We start from the raw sequence: 13,131 nt of genomic DNA, 5'->3' as shown, positions 1-13,131 counted from the left end.
AGATACCGGTGGTTTGGGTCACTTGAATACCGAGGATCACCGAGAGACGGCTCTGATGCTAGTATGCAATGAATGATAGGACGAACGGAAGAGTGGTAGCGCGGGTGGTAGTAAGGGGAGAATCATGCATCCTTATCTATGCATATCTGGGGTGCATTACGGCACATGTATTCAGATTGGTGTACACGAATTATCAACGATTACTCTCGGCTATGGGTTGGTCGAGTGATTGCACTTTGATATCGAGAGCCTGTTTTGGGGGGTTTCTGATCAGCCACGTCCTCAGCAGAGCTCTATCAGCGGGTGTAAGTGATGCAGCTGTCAGATGTGCCTACCTACTGGTTGGCACTGGCGGCCTACGTCAAGATCGTACGATTTTTCCGACTCTGACCGCACCAATAAATTCGAAGTGACTCGCACCCCCCGTGAACTTGGAACTCTTTGCTTCAGCATGGCGGTCCTGCGGCACGTCTTCCCAATATTTTGCGAATCATCCTAACATATACGCATACGCTGCTCTTTGGCAAACCACACACAAGCCCTCATGTCCTTCCCATCAGGTTTCCCCTTTTCTTTCACCTTCACCAGACTCGCAAAGTGCCATTGATTGCAACCGCAGAGCCTCCCTTACTCTTCCCCCTCCCCTACCCGCCCTCAATGCTGCAAGACCACCCCCTTCCCCCTCTCCCAGTTATCCACCCCCTCCCTAATGTTCATCCAGTACCTCAACCTCACCGCCTCCTCCTTCGCCCGTTCCACATCCTCCACCTTGAAAGCCTCCTCCAACCCCCTCTCCGCCTCCTCAATCCTTCTCTCATTCTCCTCCCTCAGCTCCTCCAAATCCTGCTCCGTGTCCGCCTCCTCAATGATCTCCCTACTCTCCAAAACAGTCATCAACAGCTCCGGGTCAGGCTCCGCATGCGTCCCCGCCTCATCACCCGCCAAGTCGACATCGTACAGCTCATGCAAGAGATACTGCGCGCGCAAGAGAGGGTTGGATAGCGTTTTGTAGGCCGTGTTGATAATGGCAGAGTTGGTCGTCGCGGCGGATTTGGCACTGGCGGACGCGGAGGAGTGGGCAAAGTCTGGGTGGGAGAGGGCTTGGAGCTTGAGGAACTCGTTGCGGAGGGTGCGGAGGGGGATGTGGAAGGGTCCCGAGGGAGGTGGGCCGAGGGGGAGGGTCTGGGGGAAGAGGGCGTAGAATGGGGGGGTTTTCGTCTTCTTGCTCCCGTCTTTTGAGGCTGCTGTTGGTTCTGATGGTGAAGAAGAAGAAGAAGAAGAAGAGGAGGAGGAGGAGGAGGAGGAGGAGGACCACCGCTGCTGTCGGGGCTGGAGGAGTGATATCCTGGATGTACTCCCTGACATTGATGTTTGGGATCTTTCTCTGGGGGTTACAGACAGGCTGGAAAAGGCTGCTCTTGATCTCAGCGAGTTCTTCGCCTCTCTTTGACAAGAGGCGCACATTTGTGATGCCGCGCGCCGCGAGGACGACACAAGCGAGGACCGCATTCTGACGTTTGTGCGTATTTTCTGAGGATTTAAATCGGTAAGTCCAGGGTGCAGGGTTCGCAAAGATGAATAGCCTAGTGTTTAAAAGCGCGTAATTGTTGATAGTTATGCTCAAGATGTTAGTGAAATGATGGAAAAAACCCGAGATCCGCTACGGCTCCCAGCCAAAGAAAAATGACGTCGGCGCTACCACCGATCCCCGCCGGTTCGATAAGCTACCCCTGTCGCTCAAAGCCAGCAGATCCCGACAGAAGGTAGCAACCCTAACCCAGCAACGTTAGTGACACCCCAACCATCCTTCACGATCGCCCGATAGGGAAATTGCTCTAAACCGATGTTGAGTTGCCGGAGATATTCTTATTTTGACTACATCGTACAGTCTTTATGTATGTGCTTGTATATCGTCGCTTCATGATTAAAAACTGGCTACCTACTTTTTACCCCAGATAATCTGCCAAAGCATTTCCAACATGATCATCAACTCGTCCAAAAATATGCTCAATATACAAACATGGTTCTCTCTCCTCAGGAAGGGACCGCCTGCCTCCACCTCCCCCGCTCCTGATGCCACCACCGTTCCTTGTCCTTCTTATCAACCACCATGCCCGAATACGTATTCCACCGTCCCGTACATCCCTCCCTAGTCCTCTTCTCCCCCCCTTCCCGTTCCCCAACCCCAGCACCCTTCTTCTTCTTGCTTCCCCCATCCCCCTCCCCTCCCCCCAAAACCAACGCTTCCCCCCCATCATCCCTAATCATATCCTCCACCGTCACCAACCCCCCTCCCTCGTCCGTCTGTCCCAACCCCTCATTCGGAGTCAGCACATACCTAACCTTGCTCCCCACCGTCCCGACAAACGCCCCGACTCCATACTTCTCCCTCATGGTGCCCCCCTCGTCGAAAACCTGAATGAAAAACCTCGGATACTTCTTCGCCTGGTCGATCCTCGCCTGCGCCGCCATCCTCGCCTGGTGCAAATCGCTATTATCCCGCGCCATCATGTCCAGCGCGTCCGGCGGCGGGAAGAGCGGGCTGACCGGCGGTGGGGTGTTTCCACCTCTGCTGCCCGACCGGCTCCCGCTCCGAGACCGGTTGCTGCTCCCCCAGAACCCCAGCGCGCTGCCGGACCGCTGCGACGAGGCGGTGGACGAGTTGCGGTGGTGGCCCGAGCCAAAACCCTGCCAGGCTTGGGATGAGCTGGGACGGCGAGAGGAAGTGCTGTTGGCGTGTGCGTGCCCGTAACTGTGGGCTCGTCCGCGGAAGCGGTCGCCTGCCAAATCGACCTTTTCTCTCGGCTGGCAGACGGCCTGGAAGATCCCTTCCGGGTCGTTCGGCGCGCAGAGGTAGCGGAGGGCGGGGAAGCCCCCTGCGCTGATGGACTTTGCGAGGATGGTATCCGAGGGTGTGGACTGTGTTGGTAGGTATGGAATGTCCCAGTGCAGTCGTTTGAGGGTCCGGCACGCGAGATACGGAAAGAGCATGATGAACTCGTCCGGTGGTATCGCAGGGGTGATTGTCTGAACAATGTTGAAGGTTTCGAGGCAGTAAAGATACGAGAATAGTCGGGCGATGGCGGGGAGAGATTCGATGTTCATGTGAATGAGGGTGAGCGTGTGGAGGGAATTGCTGTTGCGTCGAGTTGCAAGGGCAGAGAGGCCGTTGGTGGTTACGCCTGTGCAATGAGCCAACGATAGTGTCTTCAGTGGAGGGAGGGCCAGAAGAGAACTGTCATTGAACGCTGAGTGTGGCAGGTGAGAGAGATACAGGTTCTGGAGGGCTGGAAGAGATCTAACGGTGCGGTCTAGGAGGTTGGGTGGGCTGAGCGTGGCACCGAGATGGCAGTGAATTACCAGTGTGGTGAGGTGTTTCCAATTCACGTTGAAATCCAAGAATCCCTGGGCTTCCTGCCGTGTGAGATCTACCGGGCCCCAATGGCTATTTGGACCGCCCGGTCTTGACCGCTGCTGTTGTTGTGACGGTGACGGTTCCAAAATCCAGCTCATCTCCTTCAGCTTGGGCCGCGTGGAGAGTGCCTGGAATATCCTCTGGAAAGAGTGGTTGAAGGTCGGGTAATATCCAATAAGCCGCTCCAGGCTGGGACATGCCATGATCACCGACGCAACCAAATCATTGTACTCTGTCAACCCAACCCCCTGAGGCAATGCAGGTGGCTTCAGCGACCGAACAATCACCGCAATCTGAGCGTTTGACCTCAGAGTCCGCCTCAGCAAGATCAATCTCGACCCGTACGTCGTCTTTGTCCGCTTCTTGATGGCCGGGCCCTCATGTCCCACAATGTGAATGTGCCCATACAAGGCCTCCCGAGCATACTTGAGACACTTGCGAGCGCTGAGGGCAACCGAGCAGCAATCGCGCATCCAGCAAGTAGCACAACTATTCCGGCCCTGGCCAAGATGCAGCTTGCGCAACTCTTCCAGCATCAGCTCCAACACTTCGCCCGGCAATGCCGCAAATAGCTCTCCCTGTGCCTTCTTTCGATACTGCTTGATTGGTGCTGGTTTTTGCCACGGGTAGGACTGTGCGCATGGCCCCGCAGCGTTTCCAGCTCCCATGATGAGCGGCGTGTTTGACGGTGTCTGCCATCTTGGCTGAGCTGCTGGTGACTGTGGACCTCCGATCGGATAAGAATCGACGCTCGTATGACTGCTGCTCATCGACATGGTACGTATCCGTCCATCAAAACTCTCACCGTCAAAAACAGCACTGCTGGCTACCGTGCTGCTGGCCTCGCTGTTGTTGGACAGGCGTCTTGGTCGATCATACCACCCCGATCGTTCCGCCGTACCATTCAAAGCTGAGCTGGTGTTGCCACCAAGCTGGACTGTCGGTTTGTGGGTCGTGGGTACGCCATCCGTGGGCGAGCCGCTAATACAGGCCCCGACCTCGGGCTTCCCGTTTCCATTGGTAATTTCCTGTATCCTTGCACTTGCTCTCTGCGTCCTCAGAACGAACTCCTGGTCGTTTGGCGGATACATTGCCAAGGGCATCCCTCCTGCCCACGGTCGACTTGGCGATATCGGGGCGGCTGTCGTCATCGGACGAATATCAGACTGCTTGGGCTGAGAAAGAGGTGGTAAAGGCGTGTTGACCACTGTTGGCTTGACTCGCGGAGCAGGTGGTTTCAGTCGAATATCATCATCCTCTGGCTTGTCCTCCTTGTCTCTTCTGTCCCTCTCATCCGACTTATCCGCCTGCGTGAGAATGTCCGGGGAGCTGTGAAAAGACCGGTGGGAGGGCCGCTGGGAGGAGACGGGCGTAATCGAAACGATTCGCTGATTGTAGGGTCTGTTGTAAAAAGAAGGCGGAGGTCTACAGGAGTTAATAATCGGCACAACAATGATCTCTTATAATATTCAACGAAAGTGCAAGCGAAGAAAGGGGAAATCAGCCAAGAAGGCCACAGGCAAGGCTGGTGGTGGGCCAAGTCGCGCGTTTAAAATGAACACTTGGGAAGGATAACCATGCAGATCGCGGACAAATAAGGATATGACAGGCGTTGGGAACGGTCAAAGAAAGAAACAAGAGAAGCGTGGGATCAACAGATCCAACACCTGTCTGGCTGTCTGGGGGTACAAAGAGGAGAAGCGCGGCTTTGATGGCCCAGCGGTTCCTGCATGTGCTTCCAAATCCATCCCACCATCACCACCACATCCAAGGCTCCAAGAACCAAGAACCAAGAACCAAGAACCAAGAACCAAGAACCAAGAGCGCTGCATTCCGAATCGAGAAGTCAGGAAAGACGGTCAGCTTCAGCGCTTGCTGAGGACCCTGCCAAGCGCTAACCGCTTTGAACTTTTGGGGTGGGATTGTGTCTGGGCACTCAGAGGCTCGACATGGCGCCACTAGCCAGATGGTGGAAATTGCGCGCTGCTGCGGCATCAGTGCTCGAATCGCTGGATAGCAGATGAAAAGGGGGTGTGCCACCAAGCCAGCCTTGACAGCAAACCGAGCAAAAAAGCCAATAGAACATGCAAGGCTCAATGGGCTTGTGAAACAAGCAAAGAGCAACAAAGAAGGTAAAAATACTTTTGAAGTAGGCTGCCGACCTGCCGGCTTGGGGTTTCGCCCAAGCCTGGAAGTCCAGCGTGGGGCACTAGCCCCCAGGCCCAGCGACAGGGGACTTCCGAGTGCCGAGAGGAATGATGACACCATGCCCAACGGAGGTTTTCCCTATTGTTTCTTCCATAAAACGATTGCATGTTCCACAACGTCCGCCAGACGCCACATCGCCGAGTGATATCGCTTGCAACTTTGCGTAGGGGGGAGATAATGACCGGCTGATACGAAATGGAAGCTGATGGGCTGAAAGCGACAGAAAACAACAGCAAGAAGAAACCCGCACTCACCGAGAAGTTCCTGACCTGCGGTTGTTATTCTTAGCAGCTGCAGCGCCCGCGCTGGTACCCGCTGCCATCTCAGGACGTGCACTCCCATTCCCGGTCTTGGTCTCGGGCGTCGAAAACCCATATGAATTCGTCAGCGTCTTCGAAAGCTCGGCCAGCTCTTGTCGTTTCGCCATGGTCGTCGTGACTATGGTCTTTTCGGCAGTATTGCTTCGGGACAGCGAAAAGGAGCCCCGGGAAAGGGAAAAGGAGCTCCTGCGGCTGCCTGTCCCGGCACTGGGTTTCTTTTCGACATCCTGAACGATAACCGGAGCCACGCTTTCACTATTGCGTCTTTTCCTGAACGGCGACCAAGACTTTATCGAAGATATCGACGATGACCGCGGTCGTGATTTTGGTGTATCATTGCCGTTCATATTGGCAACGATTATGAGATTGGAACTCAAACGAGTGTCATGGGCGTATCATGGGTTTGCCCTGTTGTTGAGATCGTCGGTCTCGATACTGTTGATCAGTACCTTATTGTCCCCCTATTCGCACTCTTGATCGGACCGTTGGATATGCACACGGACTAAACGCCACAACACAGAGTTGTCGGTCCGGGCCCAACAAAGAGAGAGAGAGAACCCGATCCTATTCAGCCGCAGTTTCGTGTTTTCGTATATCACGCCCCAGGCTGGCGTCAAAGATGGAAGCGCGCGCGCGCAAAGAAGAGAGGTCGACGGCCGAGGAATAGTATATCCCGAGTTGAAGATGTTTCCTGCCTCTTCCACAAAACCCACCACCCCGCTTCTTTCCCGCCCCTCCTTTTTCGTGTTGTCTCCAAACTTTCTTCCCCCCTTACCCGCCTCTTCAACAATGTCGGTCAGTCACCGGAGCCGTTCATGCATCCAACAGGTTGGGTTAGAATAATGATGATGAATCAGAGACGGTTTTTGTGCCTGGTTTGCGCAATCGCTCGGTCGCGTGGGTGTCAGTCAGTCAGTCAGTCAGTCAGTCAGTCAGCCAGTCAGTCAGTCAGGTAGGCAGGCAGGCGAGTCAAGTCCAGCTTCTTGTGTCGCCGGGTCGTCGAATGTGAATGGACAAGGTACCGAGTTTCTGTTGTCATGCGCGGCTTTTGCACCACCACCATGGAAGCGTCGGCAGTTTTCTCTTTTTCCCGTTGTGCGATCTCGATTAAAATATCCGGGTCGTTGGAGGGACAAGGGAGGACACAAACCGTTTGGAACCACAAAAGGAGCGCGAGAAGAAAGGTAGTGGGAATACGGGTTCATAAAAACCAAATACCGACCTTGCCTGAGATGCTTGTCCTCGCTTGTGTCCTTGCTTGCTGGCTCGGCTCGGGAAGGGTGGTGTTGATTGCTTGGTTCCCACGCACACCACGCGATGCGAAACAATCTGTCCACAGTCCACATGCATCTCATTCTTGCTGCGTTACTGGACCGGCGGGGTCATCATGAGCCTTATGCTCCTGCCCCGATCTTGGATAATGGGGTATGCCCGGTATTTGGGGGGCATGTGGTTGGTAGGCACTACCCACACTTGCAGCACCCCGACCCTGGGGCGGCTGAATTCAACTTGGCTGCTTCTTTGCCCCTTGTGTCGCCGCAATGCTGCTGTCAGCGGATGTGGTGATGAGATGACAATAGGGCCCTGTGTTGTCTGTTGTGTCTAGCGCCGCGATGCAAGCAAGTGCTACTACTGCACGGTGAGATGGGATGGTTGCGATGCGCTGTACGGGGGATCTCCACTCGAACTCGCCAGATCGAGCTTGGTGTCCGGCAACTCGCCAGGGGGGGTTTAAGGTTGTTTGTTGACTTGTTTCGAATAGCACAGCTATTTCTAGCCCTTCTTTAGATTCCTGAACAAACTTTACCTGGAGAAACGGCATCCGTGCCAGTTGCGAAGCCTTCCCAAACGTGGCTCTCACCATCAAACCAATCCACCCACCAAAGGAGGGGCTGGTTAATGGGCTTGATGGTGGGGTCCACCACGAAAACGTGGATGCACAAGAATCAGGTTTGGGACCTTTTCGACGGGCCCCAAAAAAAAAACAAATTTACAAATTGTAACGGGAAATGCTGTTTGCGCGCAACAAACAAGAGGTTGGGGAAAGACTCGAGACTCGGCAGGCGCCCACACACACTTCGTATTCACTACACTAATGCATGTGTCGATCTACGGGGCCAATTCTGCGATCTTGAACCAACTTGGCGACAAAGCGACAGCGGTGACGGGATGGATGTGGCAACTTGGTTGTGGCTGAAAGGCTGAACCTAAACATGGGCAATCTGGAGGTGCTCACGAGCAAATGGCATAAACGCCTATCTCTCAGCAACTGGGCGACTCTGATGGCTACTGTGAATCGCCACCGGCCTGGCCCCCAGCGAAGATACATATCTTTCCCGCGCACATGCAACTGGGTAGACCACAACCATCATCATCAACTGCAACCCCAGAAGCGGTGACGGGACCTGACGGTGCCGGGGACGGGAATGAATGCACACCTTAGATGGTACTCTGCACCTCCATCTCGTGGGGCTTTGTGTATACCTCGAGTGTCATAACATTTGCGTAGCGGAAAACCTGGGGTTGTGTACCATTGGTTCTGTAGTCTTACAAGTCTTTGGTCCACCTGACAAAGCTCAAAAAGGAAGCTCCCTCGCCCCAGTGGAACGATGCCCGAGGGGTTACACGAGAAGTAAGCTTCTTCTGAATACCGAAGTCATAGGTTTGGTGTCATGCCGCGGCGACTCCCAATCCAAGACCGCATGATGCCTCTCCAAGTTGGGGGTGTGCTCCACGAACTAGGCTGAAAAAAGTTCGGCCCTACCCATACCAAGATGTCCCTTTAATCCCATCAACATGGCTGAACTGATGATTCTCTGACCTCGCTCTTTGTTGGCGCATATTGCTTAGCCACGGTGCATGATGCCTCCGAGGCGCTGCTGGTTATGTGTTGATTGGACGGCCAGCCGCTGTACTGGCCCATGTGTGGCTTTTTAGCTTAGCTACTAGGCCTGAGCTTTATTGGAAAGAACCTGGAAAGCCTTCTTCGGCTCTTTGACAGACCCAGGTTCGTCTAGACGAAGTGAGTCCTGCGGTTCACAGAGATGGCAGCAACGCGAAAACATAAGCAGGCAGCTGAGAGATCAAGTCTTTTCACCACCGTCCAGCCCGACAAATGCCACCCGAACTTTCTTCTTCGGCAGCTCAACGCCATTGGAAGTCTCAAAAACCGTCGCCGGTTGGACCGGCATCATCTTTCTCTTCAGACCCCCATTGACCCCGTTATAGATCGGGGCATCCATCTTCTTTGGCACCACAGCATCATCTGCCTTGACAATGTCTTCATCAGGGTGGTTCAGTTCCCTCCCGGAACCTCTCCCGAACAAGAATTGCGGCTCTTGCAGCCTCGCCATTTGATCCGGTCCTCCAATCGGCTGGCCATCACCTCCCGGCAACGGAGAGATCTTGGCATTCAGGATCCATTCATAAATGGGCTTGTCGTCTAGAATAGACTTGCACTTTCTTTGCTCTGCTTGTGTCATCTCTTTGCGGCGTCGAACAATAACTTCCTCCACACTGTCTTTGAGAACCAACGTTTCAACTGTGACGGGTTTCTGCTGGCTGATACGTCGTGCTCGACCAATGGCTTGGGCCTCGACTTGCGGGTTAAGAACCGGATTGATGAAGTAGATTCTGGAAGCGGACTTCATGTCCAGACCGAAAGCTGCTTGGGTGATGTCCATGAGTAAGACTCTGAACTTGGAGCTTTGGTTAAATGTTGCAACATAGTCTGCGCGTCGTTGTGGACTCAAACCTCTCGCGTAAATGAGGTGTTGGACTTGAAGCTGTGGTGGGTATTTGGGTCAGTAGAACGCCTTTTAGTTTGATGAATGTTGGCAGACCTACAATTTCCAGAACGCCTGCGAGATAGTAAGCCACATTGTCATTCTCGTAGAAAATGATGATTTGTTCATGCTCTTGGTACTTGATCACCTGGTCGATGAGGTATGACAGTTTTGCGGAGGCGGTTGAGATGAGCCGAGTCTTCGCAAGCGGTGCAGCAATTTCTGTCCCCTTGACCTCTGCTGTTGGAAGTGAAGGCGCTTGCTGCATCTGGACGTTTCTCCCCAATATTGTAGCGCGCCGTTTGACGGGGCTACTGCTATCTTGGCCCAGTTCCGTATTGCCGGCAAGGACTTTGTTCGGTGTCGAAGCGGCTGGGATCTGAGCTTCGATCAACTTTGTCCTTGCTTCCTGGCCACGCAGTGCCAGACGTCCATTCGCAAACATCATCTGGAGAGCTGTCGGTGCATCCAACAATGGCTGAAGAAACCTTTGTAGCTCTAGTATCATTCCAGAAGCCGTACAGACTGGATCACCCTCCTCGTCATCGAGGGACCACTCCCGACCTGCAGCAAACGGAAAGTCCTGGACATAAATGGGGAGGTCCCGAAACCGATTTGCGCATTCCTTGATGGTGTTTCCGAGTGCCAATCTACCAAAGCTGATAGCCTCACCAAGCAAAGCACGATCCTCGGCACTGACCTGTACTTTGCCTTCCTTCAAAAACTCCTCTGCGGTCTCTATCGACTTGCTGATTTGCGCCGGCGAGAAGAATGAGCCGCCAAAGAAACTTGCCTGTCTCAAGTTGCCAACAAGCTCCAATAGAGCCTTTCGCTGTCGGGGGTGAAAGAAGTAATCCTGATCAGTTCTCTCTGACTGCACGGCGTTGAAGATGATCATCATGGAGAACAGGTTGAGTGTCAGCCTGTCCTGATAAGAGCCCTCCAAAAATACAACCTTCTTGTCAACCACCGGAAGGACGTTCCCGAGCTCATATAACGGATGCCGGATTATCAACGAATCAAGCGTAGTCTTGAGGCAGTTGTTCACTGTGGCAATCAAGCCCGGCCAGCGCGCAGTAACATAATGAGCCCATTGAGCAGGTGTATCGCCGGTCTCGGACGACTGGTTCGCCCAAGGTCGCATCTTCAAGTAAAACGTCGCCAATGAACCAATCCGCTCCAGGTCGATCTTCTCGAGAGATTGATCCCGGCTCCCGTTGGCTGTGTCAGAAGAAGCATCAAGACCATACAGTCCCTTCGAAGGCGTGCCCGTAGCAATCCATTTTGCTGTAATTTGCAGCTCGTCGATGATGAGCTGCATGTTTCGCTTGTTGAAGTTTGTCGCGCCACCCAAGGTGTGACCTTCATCAACTATACAGCGCTTGAAATGCAACTGTTTTAAAATACTGAGCGCAGAAGCCGCTTTTTCCGTCTTCCGCAAGTTCTCAAACTGCGTGGTGGACAGCAGCAAAATGTCGCTGTCCAGTATCTCTTCAAGAGAGGGCAAAGGCTGGTTCTCGCTAGAAGACCACACAATGACCCGAAGTCCCACGGTGTGTTTGGCTATTTCTTGCCTCCATTGTTGTAATAGATTGAGAGGAACAAGAACAAGCGACACACTGCTGTGGAAGATTTTCCGCATGGAGGTATCGGTCGAATACCTTTGGCGTGCTGACCGAGGTCCACCCTGGGGAGGGAGTTGGTAGAATCCTGGGTTCCGTCTAACAGCAGCAGAACAGGTTGCAAACTGAAGCCCGCTTGATGAGTCACTCCCAAGGAGGTGTTTCCAGGGAATAGAATGTTTTGTGATGCAAGCTGCAGCCATATCCATCATGCTGCCCACTGTTGGTCGAACCGGCGACGCCTCTGAGTGAAAGATTTCTGGCGTTCGGGTCGGGATATGTTTGGTAGCAAGAATGAGAGACAGACATATCAGTGTTTTCCCAGAACCCATCTCTTCAGCAAGGATTCCTCCAAGTGGGCGGTCATAGTACCGTGGCCCACGATAGGCGGAGCCAGTCACTCCATCGTAGTACCAAGACTTTCCAAACTGATCGACAACTTTGACCAGTCGTGGGTCCAATACTGGTTGTGATCGTGTCTCCCGCTGAAGCATTAGGGCAGCAGATCGTCGTTGATATGGATAGAGGGTAGTCCTCAGGCCGGGAACATCGCTGTCGAGGAGGGAGCACATAGCGTCGTACACATCGGCATCTTCGACTTGTTCAGGCCTTGGATCTGGGGGTGGAATCCTACTGAAGATCCCGAGAAGGGACTGTTCCTGGTTCGGTGGGTACAGTTCTGCATTTGACGCTGCGGTCTCAAACATGGGAGGATGGGTGGTGGTTGGAACAAAGAAACAAGTAGGCCGTCCATGCCAGGCTGCCGTCGAATAGTCCAACTGACTTAGCAAACTTTGTCGATCTTTCTTCAAGATGGAGCTAGCCCTTGGAATGGTCACGTTGTCCACGTCGTCAGGTAGCACGTAAACTCGAACAACACCACAGCCGTGGTTGTAGGTCAGGTGAATCCAGCCATAGCGAAGCAGACGCCGGCAGTCTATTGTCACTTTCGACAGTCCTCTTATTGAAGTGATCAATGTGTCTCGTGACAGCGATTCGAGATAGCTATGATCCTCAGGCTTATCGTCGGTTGGAGTTGAGCGGAAGTGAAGCCATTCATCCTGGACCTGGAGTTCCTTCGGACACACCGGACGCAGTCTTTCTTGAAGGACAAGGCATCCTGCTGGAATAAACTTATCCAGAAACGCGGCACTCATCGTTTCCAGAGAGTAGATAGAAGAAGAGGTTGGTCGTCTTCACTCACTCAACAACATGCCAGAAATGTCGATGTTGAAGTCGCGGTTGGTTGGTTGCCTGAAGGTGGTGGACTGCAGGGCTGGGATTGGTCCGTTTGATGAGGCTGAAGCTCAGAACCACTGGTGGATCCTGTGGCTGGCTGACAGCTTGGCATTGCGGGGTGTGGGGCTCAGGAACCCGGTGCCAAGCCAGGGTCGCGTTCTGCGGAACGACCTGTAGCCGCTGACAGGCAACCTCCCATCTCCGATTCTTCGTCAGACAGGTTGTTCGAGATGTGCCTCTCTCGTGCGCGTCCTCTGGAACAGACCATACACAACACTCACATCATGGGATGCGATTGTCTTTTCTAGCTAACTTCATATCGTCAATGCTTCCAAGCCACCATCGAACCCCACGTGTTCAGTTCACAGCTGGAAAGTTCAGGTGAACCACTGCCTACCATCCTGCGGTATTCCTTCCCAGAGCTACTACGCCTGGCCTGATGTTCAACACACTTCACTCATGGATTTTCTTGAGCTGAGGAGGCGTCATCGGATCGGATCTTTTTAACTCCCGTGAACCCACAGCAATGTCCCAACTTCACG

The 13,131-nt window shown here is 53.6% G+C and overlaps 3 protein-coding genes across 3 annotated transcripts; all 3 read right to left on the bottom strand.

Moving 5' to 3' along the window:
• Positions 1-654: 654 nt before the first annotated feature.
• On the bottom strand, positions 655-1,509 carry QC761_118140 (uncharacterized protein; the record flags this gene model as incomplete). The annotated part of the gene is made up of 1 exon (XM_062875098.1): positions 655-1,509. The coding sequence occupies one exon, from the start codon at positions 1,507-1,509 to the stop codon at positions 655-657; it is 855 nt and encodes a 284-aa protein (XP_062738330.1).
• A 525-nt stretch (positions 1,510-2,034) lies between these two features.
• QC761_118130 (uncharacterized protein) lies at positions 2,035-4,566 on the bottom strand (the record flags this gene model as incomplete). Its single annotated transcript, XM_062875097.1, has 1 exon — positions 2,035-4,566. The coding sequence occupies one exon, from the start codon at positions 4,564-4,566 to the stop codon at positions 2,035-2,037; it is 2,532 nt and encodes an 843-aa protein (XP_062738329.1).
• A 2,466-nt stretch (positions 4,567-7,032) lies between these two features.
• Positions 7,033-12,599, bottom strand: QC761_118120 (uncharacterized protein). Its single transcript, XM_062875096.1, has 2 exons — positions 9,790-12,599; positions 7,033-9,728 (listed from the first exon to the last, which is right to left on the bottom strand). The coding sequence occupies exons 1-2, from the start codon at positions 12,505-12,507 to the stop codon at positions 9,027-9,029; spliced, it is 3,420 nt and encodes a 1,139-aa protein (XP_062738328.1). The 5' UTR covers positions 12,508-12,599; the 3' UTR covers positions 7,033-9,026.
• Between the last annotated feature and the right edge of the window lie 532 nt (positions 12,600-13,131).

Source organism: Podospora bellae-mahoneyi, assembly GCF_035222275.1.
Source record: "Podospora bellae-mahoneyi strain CBS 112042 chromosome 1 map unlocalized CBS112042p_1, whole genome shotgun sequence".
Classification (NCBI taxonomy): domain Eukaryota; kingdom Fungi; phylum Ascomycota; class Sordariomycetes; order Sordariales; family Podosporaceae; genus Podospora; species Podospora bellae-mahoneyi.
Note: the sequence above shows the minus strand (reverse complement) of the source record. Positions and strands in the feature narration are given on the sequence as shown.